Raw genomic sequence first — 12,963 nt, 5'->3', positions numbered from 1 at the left:
TTTTGTAAATCGTCAGAAGTGGACTCGTTTTTTCGTTCTATATTCGCTTCTTTCTCTGTTCGTGGCGAACGCGCTCGGAGTCTCCCCCTTCTCCATCCCGTGCGAAGGCCCCGACGTCTTCGCGAAAGGGTCTGCGTTTTCCGGCGGGGAGGCGCCTTTTCTCGCCTCTTTGCCTATCCACCCTTCAAGGCCGCGCCGCACCTGGAAGTGTCTCTCGTTCCTTCCTCTGGTGTCCCAGCTGGACGCGGACGGCCGTCGCAACCTCTCCCCTTCCACCGCGGCTGCTGCTTCTCCCGTTTCGTCGCCTTCCCCCGTTCTTGATCGATTTGAATGGCGACATCCGCACAGAGCAGAGACCCGAGAGGGAAGCGCAGAGCGACGAGCACGGCGATGGCGGAGAAGATCAACTGATCTTTTCTTCGTTGCTCCCAGTTACTTCTCCTCGTTGCTCTCTTCGGGGACTCCGTCTTCTTCCTTTTCCGCCTGGGGTTCTGCCAGTGCTGCCGTGTACGGTGGAGGGCCGGGAATCGGAGACCCGACGGAGCGACGATGCCTTTTCTCTCTTTCGGCGCCCCAAAAGAGACGGAGAGAGTCACACACGGTTCACACTGCCCCGGATGAGGGGACAATCGCGGGACGCAGGCAAGTAAGTGGCTGGGGCGTGTTCCGCCCCGCATTCTCTGAGGGTCGTCCTGGGATGTGGGGCAAGGCAGGAGGAAAGGAGAGAAAGCATTTCTCTGTCTCGCCTTTTAGCTGGGTGATGCCGTCCCGTCTGGGCGCGCACTCTGTGCCTGGTGTCCTCACTCCGTCCTGTCTGGGGGCACGTGGCGGAGGCATGCCATGGGGGGTGTTTCAAAAAGGCGAAGCGTCGGAGAGAAGCCTGACCCTGCTCGCCGCCGTCTCGCCGCGGCGTATAGCCAGCCAGGAGGACAGCGAGGGAATCCGGAAGCCTGGAGCCTCTCTGACAGGGCGACGAGAGACAGAGAGGAAAGACGAAACGCAGGCGCGAGGAGAGAGAGACGTTCAGGGAAAGAGAGAGGCGACACAGCCAGAGAGTACAGAGAGTAGACTGCACGCTGGCCGGCACAGAGGAGGCACACAGCAGGCGGAAGAAGTGCGTATCGGCGAGAGAGGTGGGAGAACGTTTCGGCCTCCCTATAGAGACCCACGCCGAGGCGAAGGGAAGGAGAAAGCGCACGAGGAAAGAGACGTTGAGAGACGTGCGCCTTCGTCTCTCTTCTCGTCGCACGACACCGAAACATCCCACACGCAACGAGAACTTCTCCGTGGAAGAAGGCGAGTCGCCGAACGCCGCGCATCGCTGACGTCCCGATCTTTCCTGCGGAGACAGAGAGAACCTCCTTCGTTATCAGCCTCCTCTGCTTCGTCTGAGGTTTCGTCACCTTCCTCACTGCCGTCTCCATCTTCTCCCTTGCTGTCTCCGTCATCGATCTCGCGGTCCTCGTTGTCTCCGTCTCTCAGCGCGAAGAGGCGAGGCGCGGAAGCGAGAGGGCGGGAAGTTGGTCGGCTTTCTCCGGGCCGCTTTGCTGGAAGGACGGAGATGCGGGAAGACAGCGAGCGTCCTGTGGAGAGAGAAGGCGAGAGGCAGAGTCGAAAACTGGCCGGATCTGGAGAACGGAAAATCTTCGACGTCCGGCGCACGTCCCCCGCAGACCGTCAGGCCTTCGCAGCTGCATGCGCAGCCCGCGGCCTCCCGGCTGTCGAGACACTCCAGTAAGCGTCGTTCGGGAGGGGAAAAGCAGAGAAGAGAAAGGTGAAACGGATGAGGAGCAGTGAGACAAAGGACACAAAACGGGATGAGCGCGGAAACGAAAGGCGCGAAATGCGGAGACATGTTTCCCTAGCATGCGTGAATGAAAGCGGCTTTCCCCGTCTCTTTGCAGAGCGGCCCAGCAGGAACTACGCCCGACGAGACTAGGGAAAAAGTGCTCAGTGAAGGCGCAGATTGTTTCTACTTGTGAATGAACAGGGGTGAATCTATTCGCCTCTGTAGAGTCGTTTTGCTGTGTAAATATGTGTCTGCTGTCGGCATGTTTGTGCTCGTGCAAGATGACTTCAGTGCCTGCTACCTCGAGGACCGGCACCGGCCGTGCGATCTTTGGAGGCTGATCTTTTCCTGGGTTTGTGGATTGCAGGAGTGTGAACCTCCGAGCAGCCTTTCAGCGTTTGTACCGGAGCGACGCCTCGTCCTTCTTCTCCTTTCTCGTCAACCAACTGGAAGGCGCTTCGCCGCATGCGCCTCCCATCGCGGGGCCTTTCTCCCAGGCGCATGTGGACCGCGGCGCGCCGTCCGAGAGCTCGCGCGACGCTTCACTGCATCCTCGAACAGCGGTCGCTGCGCTGTCTTGCCTCGCGACCTACGCCCACTTGGACCAGTGCGAGGTGAGGCTCGTGCACGTGCCGTCTCCTCTTTCGCCCCTCGCGCCGGGTGCGCAGGTGGAGAGAGACGCCGCAACCTCAGCTGGGCCCGAGGCGGGAAACGTGGCAAGCAGCGGAAACGGGAAAAACAGGGCGCAGGAAGAGCGGAAACCGGCCGGGGAGGTGGGGACCGCAGTGGAGGCAGCGGAGGGTGCAGGGGCGAGCTGGGAGAACAAGGGTCGAAACGAGGTGGGCAGAGAAGGTGGAGAAGCCGAGGGAAGCGAAGAAGGGACACCTGAGCGAGAGGGACTGTGGCCAGGGCGCGACCGCGGAGACCAGGAGACAACGCAGGCGTTGCCGGCTTTGGAGACGAGAACGGACGCAACGGAGGCAGACCGCGTGGAACGTGGCCGAGAAGACTTCTTCTTTCAACTCACAGGAAGTGGTCCGCCGTGCACGCGCGGCACGAAGGAGCGTCTCTCTCTGCAGCTCATCGAGCGTCTGATGGAAATCGCTGGGAGCAACCTGAAGAGGTAAGGCACATGGCGACGAAAGGGAACGGAATTGCGGGGGTGCTCAAGAAAACGACTCGCCTACAAGAAGCGTTTTCCAAACCTGACGCCCCGTCGAAACGTTCGCCTCCCTGGGATGTGCATGTGCGCCTTTTTCGCCGCCGTGGGTGGCTTCATCTCTCGGAGATCTGCTCGTGTTTTTCATATCTCCTTTTTTCTTTTTCTCGCGCCGTCGAGCTAGCCGTCTCGCTCTCCCCTGGTGTCCGTTCCCGCTTCGCAGCCTTCAGGCGTCGGACCTGACCTCTCTGCTCTTCGCTCTGGTTTCTCTCTCGCGTTCGCTTTCTTTCCCGCCTTCTTCGTTGCCCTTTTCCCCGTTTTCCGCCCCCCTCGCCTCCGCGGCTTTCGGTGCATTTCCGCCGAACCCACCCGCGCGCCTGTTGCGGTTCTCCCGCCGAATCCGCAGTCTGCTCGTTCGGCTGCTTGCCCGCCTCGCTGCAGTCGCCGCGGATTTGGATTCTCACGAACTCCTTCGATCTTCTCTGCTGCTCCTCGCCCCCCTCGCGCGGGTGTCCCCGTCTGCCCCGCGTCCCTGGTGGGCCCACGCGGGCGCCGTGGAGATGCCCGCCGTTGGGCTCGGGAAGCCCGGGCGGCAGCGCTGGGGCTCGGGCCTGTCGCCCAAGCCGGGCCGGCTCGGGCCCTTCGCCCCCGGCGGAGACACCGGAAGGGCCAAGGGGCCAGCACGCCGCTCGCGCATGCACGAGGTGGTCTTTTTTCCGGGTTTCTCGCGCGATGACTCTTCTCTGTCTCGGGACGCAGGTGGGCATCCGGCCCCAGCTTCGTTCGTAGGAGATTCCCCCCAACGCCGAGACGGAGATAGCAGCAGTCCTGCCGGGGCGCCGACTCTCAGCGATGTCGGTACACCCTCTAGACAGCCAGGAAACTCTCCTGGAGCAGCCGCGCCCGAGATCGAGAGTCTGATTTTGCTTCTTCAGCAGACGTTTCCGTCGTCGACCTCACCGGACGTTTTCACCGCCAGCGCCACGTACCTCGCGGAAGCGCTCGACATCGCCGCATGCAGATTTGAAGGGGCGAGCCACGCTGCGTTTGGGCTCGCGAGCCCCAGCGTCTCTGTGTGCCACGGCCAGGCGCAGCGGAGCGGGGCAGCGTCTCTCTCGCGTGGGTCTTCACGTTCGGCGCCGCAGGAGACTCTCCGTGAAGCAGGCTTTGTGGAGCGAGAACAAGACAGCCAGGAGCGGGAGGAGGTGCGAGAGGCGAGGGCAGAGGCGGCGCTGGAGGTGCGAGGAACGGAAGCGTCTGGAAGGAAGGACGAGTGGGGAAAGGAGGAGGACGACCGGGGAGTGTCGGGTCTCTCCCAGGCCGCACTGGGAGTCACAGGGAGAGGTTGGAACGGCGAAGAGGAGGCAGGAGAACGGAGGAAAGAGGCTGGAGAAGAGCGACGAGTGTGGCGAGAAGACGTTGGAGAAGACAGCGAGTCGCGGGTGGAGTTGATTCAGTCCAAGGTGACTCAAGCCTCAGATGCGGACCTGGCCCATGCCGCTCGGCGACTGCTCGAGGCTTGGGACGCGTGGCTGCCTCTTCTCCAAGCTGTCGGCGACTCCCCTGACCTCGCGGCTTCGTCGCCTGCTTCGCTTTCGCGTTTGGTCAACATAGCGCTCCACCACCAGCGCTTGCTGCTCCTGGTACTCTCTGAGGAACGACGCCGGCGAGAGGGGGAGCTCGCAGAGACGCATGCGCCGCTAGGCGACTCCAGCCGCTCAGAGGAGATTCCCGAAAGTCTGGTGGGCAGCAGAGAACACAACGAAGACCGGGAAAGCGACGGAAACAAAGAAAACGAAGAAGACGAGGGCGACAGCGAGGCAAATCCAGGGAAACGCTCGACTGCCACCTTGCGAGTGAGCGCTCCCCCGTTGGGTCAGGAGCCGGAAACTCCGAGTGGAGAGAAGGATTTTGCTTGTGCGTCTCCTTCTTCTGCGTCTTCCACGTCGGCCGCACCGCCGCAGCTCGCAGCTTCTGTCGCCTTGTGGAGGCTGTGTGAGTCTCAGACGATGAAGAGTTTGTCTTTCCTCCTTCTTCTGATTGCTCGCATGGACCGCCGTCGCACGCAGGCCTTGAGTCACTTTGCAGCTCTGCGGGATGCAGCGGAGGCCTTCTTTTACGGGCCGTGGCAGGAGAGGGGCGACGGCGAGCGCGACGGGCAGAGACCGCTGGAGCGGGCGGGTCGGTGGGGAGTTTTTCCGGCTCATGGCAATTCGCATGCAGTGGCGAGCCGCCTGCTGCGCGCGGTCGGGCCTCCGCAGAAAGCCACGCGCGACCGCTGGGGCCTGTCCGTGCCCGAGGGCGCGCGCCGCGAGAGTGGGGTGGCGAGAAGGGAGAGGGAAGTGCGCGAGTCGGATCTCGACGAGTCGGATCTCGACGAGTCGGAAGTGAAGCACCTTTGGTTGCTCTTTTCGGCTGTCGACACGGCGTCAGCCGCTGCAGATTCGAGAGACGTTCAGAGAGAAAACACGCTGTTGTATCGAACTGCGCTTGCAGGGAGCACACGGCGACACAAAGCCCCGGGCCGATCGGACGCAGACCACAGCGAAGCGGCCGCAGAGAGCGGAGCGAGCGAAGGTCGACTCGAAGAAGCCGTTCGAAAAGCTGAACTGTTTTGTTTCATGGCATCACTAAACGAAGGCGGAAAACGCAACCTGGCGTTGCAGCGCCTGGAGACCGAGCTTCTCGAACTGGTCTTCTCCGCGTCGCCGTCCTCTCGGCTCTCGCTCCGGCCGCGGGACGAGCCCAGCCGCCCCACGCAGGCCGCGTCGGCGTCCGCGCTCGAAGGCGGAGATCCAAATCCACCTGCGGGCGCGTTCTCCTTCTCGCTCCTCCAGCGTCTCCTTGTGAGTGCCGACCGCGTCGACAGTCCGCAGCTGCTGCTGCTGGTGCTCGGCGAGATGACGGCGCGGCTCCAGGCGGCAGCCGCGGCGGGCCACGACGCGGAGGGCGATGCAGCGGCAAGAGACAGGCGCGAAGACGAGCGAAACGACGACGCTCGCAAGGCCGGGGGGACGGAGGGGCGTGGCGGGGCGGGGAGCGCCGCGCGAGGCGCAGGACGAGGAGATCATCTACGGGACGAAAAAGGAAAAGGCGAAAGCGGAAACAAACACGCTCAGCTGATAGGAAAGGCGCTCACCTTTCTCTTTCGATGGATGGGCGGTGCACAGCGCAACGGCGCCCTGGCGGCCCTGAGGGACACTCGAAAAGATGGCGAAGGTGAAGACGCGCTGCTGCCGGCGGGCAAGGACCCCACGGAGAAAGGCAGTCCCCTTCGCCAGCGCAGGCTTCTCGTGGAGGCAGAGAAAGACGTTCCCCTGAGCTTTCCTGAAGGCAGGAAGCTTCCCTCTTCTCTGGAAGAAACGCGAGCGCTGCGCGCTTTGAGCGACAATGCGATTCTCGACTTTGCACTCGCCGCCACGCACTGGGCGACGCAAACCAAATTCGCAGGCTTCTCACCCACAGACCTCGCCCTTCTCACGCATGCGCTGGTGCCCTTATGGCGGGCGATGCCTCTCGCCACTGCTGGGGGCCCGTCGGGTGCGCACGCGGTGTCTCCGCGGCCGTTGGCGGCTCGGTCGGGCCCAGACCGCCTGACCGAAGAAGAGGCAGAAAGCGCGTGCCAGGGGGGCGGCGGACGAAAGCGAGGAACAGCTGGACGCGAAGCGGGAGGCGCCCGCGAGGATGCGCGAGGATCCGGTCAAAGGGCCCGCGCTGAAGAACTCATCGAGGTAGGAGAAACAGCCGTGGGTGGGAGGACAACGCAGTGGAGTGGTTCTTCTTTGCACGGGTGCGGGGCGAGATCTCGCGCTGCACAGATGCGGGAAGACTTTGCCTTTTCGGACCAAGAACAAAGGGGCGAGTTTCGTGGGCGTGAATGGGCGCGGTGCGTTTATCCTCAAGCTCCAGTTCCACACGCGATGTTTCAACCTCTGATTTTTGTCTGCGCTCAGGGATACTTTGCGGCCCTCACCGAGGTGACGTGCTCCCATTTGCCTGGCCTGCGGTCGCTCGCGTTGTCGACGGGGTGCTCGCCTTCGCGTCCGTCCTCGCCGACTCTCTCTCTTCTCGCCTGGAAACCGCCTCTCCTCTGTCTCCTGCTTCACTGTCTTATTCGGATGACCCCACAGCTGACTCCGTCCCCTGGGAGAACCTCGGCTTCGTGTGAGCCGTCTGTCTCCGCTGTCTCTTCCGCCTTGTCGACGTCGCCTCCTGGCCCCGCTACCACGGCTGCCGGAAGGGGGCTAGACGCGTGGGAAGGCCTGTGCGAGTCCCACAGACGTCTGCTTTCTTCGTCGTCGCGCTCCGCATCGTTCGCGGCCTCTTTCGCCCCCTCGCCGCTGCCTGCATCTTCTGGAAACGCTTCGTCGCTGTCTGCCGACTCGCTCGTCGCCACGTCCCCGTGGGCCTGCGTGCTCCTGCCTGCCGTCGCAGAGGCGCTCAGCGCCCTCGTCCTCTTCCCGCGATCAGTCGTTCACGCCGCGGAGGCGAGCGCGTCTGCGTTGAAGGCCCTCGAGGGCATCATGCGGAACGGCTCGCCAGATCTGCAAGCCTCAGAAACTGACGCTAGCTGCGCCGAGCCTGGCAAAGGCCCGAGCGTAGAGGCTGCACTGGCAATGAGGAACGGCCGCGAGAACGCAGGCGAGGGCGCCGACAGCGAACTCAGGACAAAGGCCCATTTTCACAGCGCGCATGAGAGAAAGAAAGAACCTGCGCAAGCTGCAGGTGGGAGGGAGGCCACTTGGTCATCTGTCTCTGGTGCGGCGTCCTCTGTGTCTCCGTCGTCCGCTCCTCAGGCGGGTGGAGGACTGCACTCCGAGACCGAATCCGGGCCAGATTTGTCGTTCCAAGCGGGAACGCCGGGAGCGCGAGGCGCAAGCGAGAGAGGAACCGACCGCGACACGATAGGGACCGCCCCCGGGGGGGAGGTGGCGCCGCTCCCTGTGGCATCCAACAACGGCGATGCGGTTCCCTGCTTCCTCTGTTCCCTCCGGAAGGCCTCGGCGTCGGCGTCGTTCGGCGGCGCGGCTTCGTCTCCGGATCGGCTTCTGGATGACGCAGTGACGGCGACGCGACTACCTCTCTCGCTTTCGTCGTCCTTGTTCTCTCTCTCGCTGTTGCCATACCTCGCAGACCGTCTGGCGTCGCAGCTGGCCGCCAAGAACCTGAGCCGGCCTGTGCGTGCGCGCCTCGCAGAGCTGCTAAAGTCTTCGTCGTTTCCTTTCTCGCGGCCGAAACTGTTCATCAGCCGTCTCGAGTTTCGCGAGCTCGGCTCCGTCCTCTGGGGCCTGGACAAGGTCTGCGTGCACAACATGCGCGACGCCCAGATCCGTGGGGCAGCTCTGGCGAGGCCCGCGGAAGGCCTGGCAAACCAGGAAGGGGCTCGCACCGGGCGTGCGTCAGAGATCCTCCCCTCTCGAGACTTCACCTCGCCCCACACGGCGTCTCCTGCGCCTGCTTCCGCGGCTTCCTTCTTGTGGGGGAACGTGCACGGGACCTTGTGGGAGGGCGGAGGCGAGAAGGAGCGCGTCGCGCGCGAGCAGGAGATGGCGGATCGTCAGCACACGCAGGCTCGCGAAAGACACTTTCTGCCTTGGGGCGCAACCCTCGCCCTGGACACGCTGCGGAGACCCGGCGGTTTCTGCCACAAACTCGCGCTGTACTTTTCGGCCTCTCTGCGGTACGAGGAACGGCGCCTCCTCCTCGCGTACGCAGCGTCGCCGCTCTCGCAGGTCCGGCCCAGCCCTCGCGGCGGGGCAAAGACCGGAGCAGAGGAGACACATGGAGACAGGAGAGACAGCTGCCAGGAAGAGGGACAGGAAGAGGGAAATGTTGTGGTAGAAGACAGCGTGGACGCCCTCGCGAACTACCTCGTTGCGGAGCGCCGGCGGCCAACTGGCGGGGCCTTCATTCGCTTTGTCAGATGGAGGGAGGGCGACGAAGGACAGGGCGGGGCGACTCCACGCAGGGGAGACGGGGAGGAAGCCGCGCTGAAGGGGCTGACGGCGGAGGAACGAACGGAAGGTCGAGAAGATGGAGGCGGCCTCGGCCCGTCCGGTGCCCAACGCCGCCAATCGGAACAGGGGGAGGCGGAAGATGGTCAGGCGACGGCAGGCGATGGGAGGGATACTGGGGTCTTGACGCCGCAACTGCAGAAGGCGGAAGACGGGGTCAAAGGCGACAGTTCTTTCCAGATCGGAAAAGACGAAAGAGAGGAGAAGAGACTGCGAAAGCGATATGAAGACGTCGTTTTCTGCCGTCCGTTCAGAGGCGTCATCGAGGCGCGAGATCTCCCCCTCAGCGACTCCTGGCTCTCTCCTCCAGGCGTGACTCTCAGCCTCCTTGTCAACTCGCACGTAACCCACCTCACGTGCGGCCTCGTCGACCTCGTGTAAGCAGGCGAAAAGAAAAAGCTCAGGAGTCCGGGGACGGAGGGGGAAGACGGAGAGCGTGCAATTCTTCCGAGGCTGACAAAAAATAAAGAAGGGTTGAGGAAAGAGGCTGGACCGGAGAAGAAGGAAGTGGGATGGACCGGTTCGAGGCCGCAGGGAGAAAACATGAGACAGAAACGCGGGCCAGAAGAATGGCCAAGCCGAGATGCAGAGAGCCCGAATGCCACAGAGAGGTCTTCAAATGCTACAGGCGAAAGCAGAGAGGGGAACAGAAGCACGCGGCGTGGGCAGAAGCGAGTCGAGCCTTTGGTTTTGTCTCCGAGTCCGTCAGTCCTGTTGGCTGGCGCCTTGCCTCGATAGACGCACTGTCTCTGTTGTGTTTTTTCTGCAGAGCCGCGACAGTGGAGTGTCCTCTCCATCTCCTCGACCTCGAGCCCGTTCAGCTCCAGCACACTTTGCAGCCGATTGCACTTCTTGTGAAGCCCCACGGCAAGAAGTCTCCTCCGTATGTTGCCTCAGTTTCCGCCGCGTCTCGGCCTGCTGCCTCGCCTGTCGCTTCCGCTGTCTCTGCGGGAAGTCCCCCGTGGACAGTTGTCCCTACAGCGGCGTTCCTCCGGGCCGCAACGCTCGCGCTTCTCCGTCAAAGTGAAAAGCTTCTTTCTTCCTTCACTTCGCTTTTCCCGCGGGAACCCGCCGGGGCTCGAGGCGGGGTGCGTGCGCCAGGTAGCAGAACCGAAGGCGAAGACGAAGCTGACGGGGACGAGAAAGAGACGGACGCGCAGGGAGTGTTGCACTCGCCCTTGGTAAAGCGGCTGTCGCTTCAGTTTTCGTCGCTTCTCTACAGTGCGCGAGCTCTCGCAGTTCTTCTCGACGCACATTGCAGTTACTGGGCGAGGAAGGGCGACGCGCAAAAGAAAGCAGAGAAGAAACCAGAAGGCGAAGGCCAACGCGCCGACGCCGAGCAAGAGCAGGGAACGGCAGAGCTCGAGGGGGAGAGGGGTGGACCACGAGGACCAAAGCCGGGGTCAAAGGTGTCGCCTCCCTCACCGTCTCTCCCGCGATTCGATGTCTTCACAGTGTTCCCCCAGTCGTTCGAGAGGGAACTGCAGGCCTTCCTTTCGCTCCTGAGTTCTCTTCTCGTTACGCCGCCTCTGATGGCGTCGGTTTCGTCGTCTCTCGCCCTCCTCACCGCATGCGCAGAGGTGTGGGGGACGCTGGGGCAGAGGGTGGCTCTGCAGCCCAAGACGAGAGAGGCCTTGCAAGCTCTCGCGCCGTCCGCAGTTCGGTTTCTTCTCGACCACGGCGAAGGGGACGACGCGACCGAAGGCAGGGACAGGCGCCGAGAGACACACCGTAAGGTTCGAAGCCGAGGAGCGAGCGTGCGAGGCAGTGGAGACGATGCGGGGGGCGATGTGCGCCACTCCAAGCGACGCCGAGAAGCCGTGGAGGCTTTTGGACGGCGCGTGCGTGCAGGCGAGGGCGGGTGTAGCGAGAGAGAAGCTGAGGGGAGAGAAGAAGAGGACGCAGCGTACTCGGCCGACGAGGCGAGAAGGCGAGGTGGTGGGTGGGGGCGGGCAGTCCCTTCGTGGGCAGAAGCAAAAGACAAGCACGGCTTTGCGCTTCAGGGTACCCATGGGCGACTGCACGGAGGTCCCCTCCGAGGAGACACGGCGGGGACATTCTACCGAGGAGCCGTGAACATGAAGAAGAAAGTCGAGGCGCGAGATCGCGAAGAAGCGAGTCTCCAGCATCTGTCGGCGGCTCTTCAAAGCCTGCGAGAAGTCACATCGCTTTCCTCAGACCTCCCCAAGAAGTGATGAGGGGCGAGGAGCCCGTCGGCGTTCCCGAGGTGGATCAGGCGCTCTCCACACCCCACTGGTTGCGCTACGATTTAGGAGTCGCCTCACTCCCCTCTCTTGGTGATAAATGGCCACAGCCGTCTTCAGAGTGGCCTGCGAGTCGAGACGTTTTGTGGATATATCGCTCCGGGGATGCGTGTGAGCCGGGTATCGGTCTGGATGTGTTTTCGTGAACCGCGCAGCTCTTTAGGCATAGATGCACGTACCCATGTCTACGCCTGATTGTTTCGTGCTCCTCGGTTGCCCATAATCTACGTTTTTCCCATCGCGTTTTAAGAAATGACGCCTTTCAGACGTGCGTCGCCCATGCCGGCCCAGTCAACGGCGCTGGCCTGCTAGGACGCGGCTCGCATCGTAATGCAAGGCTCGCCGACAGAGAGGCGTGCCTGCGTCCGTGTCTCTCAGACGAAACGAGTCTAGACCCTCGGGACCAGTGTGAAACCGAGCGAACCTGAGAGAGCGAAACGCCTCTTGCTGAATAGATGAGGGGCTGCGAAGACGCGTTATTCGCGCGTTTTCGTCCCCGTGCCAGAGTGAGGGTGGCTTCGAAGTTTTGGCGCGAAGAGAGAGATATGCTCCGCCAACTCTCAGGCTCTCTGTATCTTGTGCGGCGGCTCCACTCCAAAGTCGTCGCTGAGCGATGCGTACGCACATTCTGGGCCGTGAGAGCTTGAGAGTTTCCGCCTCGAGGGTAAGTTGTGGGAAAGACAGCAACTCTCTGTTCGTGCCTACGCAATCCAAGTTGTACGGGAGAAAAAGAAACGGACCATCCAGATGGCAACCCCGCCACAGACTGAGCATCCGAAACGCGTACACCCCAGGCGGGGGGTCTTTTGACTCAAGGCGCCAAAAAACTGCTTCTTTCTTTGTCGTGCTTTGAAACCGATTCTTTCCTGGTCGAGCTGCCCGAGATCGATTTTCTACGCACGTCTGCATGTCCCGACCCTCCGCAGGCGACGCTCGCGGACGCCACTTTCGCTGATTTTTTTGCGTTTTTCTCTTTATACTAGCGTGATTACGCGAGGCATATCGAGGTGACTAGAACTCCTAAACCCCCATGCAAGACAAAAAGCACGAGTTACGGTCCCAGGACACTCCGTTTGCGGCTTTCGCTTGAGTTCACATGCACCTCGTTTCCTCGGAAATGCGGCTCGGTTCCAAGACACAGACACCACCGTTTTTTGGCATTCAGCTTCGTCATTTTGCATGTGAACCCCGACGGGGTCAGTGTGCACAGGCAGCGACACGTCACAAGCACACGAAGTTTAGATTTCCATGGTTTTTTGCGGCCGCGTGGCCCGGGGGGTAGTCGTGTGCTGGAGTCCCCAGAGCAACGCCCGAGAGTACCCGTGAAGTCTGAAACGTTTTTATCCGCTCTTTTTGAGTCGACACACACATGTGTGGCGTAGCTGTTTATGCGTAGAGAGAACGCAAGTCTCGCCGACTGGGGATAGGCTCAGTGGGCCTCCACACAGTTGCAAATCGAAGAGCTGGCTGTTTTCTGAGTCTCACTGCTCTCTCCCGCGAATTGGAGGGGCGGGCGCGTCGTGATACCGTTTGCGCTGTGATTCGCCAAATTGTAGAGCGATTCTGTGTGCGCAAAATCTACGTTAAGTGAGTCTACACCTCTGGCGAGGGTTCGTCTCCGGAAGCAGAGAGGAGACGCAGTTGCATTCGAGAAACGCCTGGCTTTTCTGCGGAAGGCAAAAGAGAGCTGGCGTTTCGTACACCTTTCCGAAATACCGGAAAACAGGCAAACCATTC

General features: G+C 62.0%; 1 protein-coding gene across 1 annotated transcript; it reads left to right on the top strand.

Moving 5' to 3' along the window:
* Positions 1-617: 617 nt before the first annotated feature.
* Positions 618-11,157, top strand: NCLIV_056780 (conserved hypothetical protein; the record flags this gene model as incomplete). Its single annotated transcript, XM_003885233.1, has 5 exons — positions 618-646; positions 1,483-1,734; positions 2,157-2,912; positions 3,172-9,339; positions 9,732-11,157. The coding sequence occupies 5 exons, from the start codon at positions 618-620 to the stop codon at positions 11,155-11,157; spliced, it is 8,631 nt and encodes a 2,876-aa protein (XP_003885282.1).
* Positions 11,158-12,963: the final 1,806 nt, after the last annotated feature.

Source organism: Neospora caninum, chromosome XI (assembly GCF_000208865.1).
Source record: "Neospora caninum Liverpool complete genome, chromosome XI".
Classification (NCBI taxonomy): Eukaryota; Apicomplexa; class Conoidasida; order Eucoccidiorida; family Sarcocystidae; genus Neospora; species Neospora caninum.
This window is presented reverse-complemented; position numbering and strand designations above follow the sequence as displayed.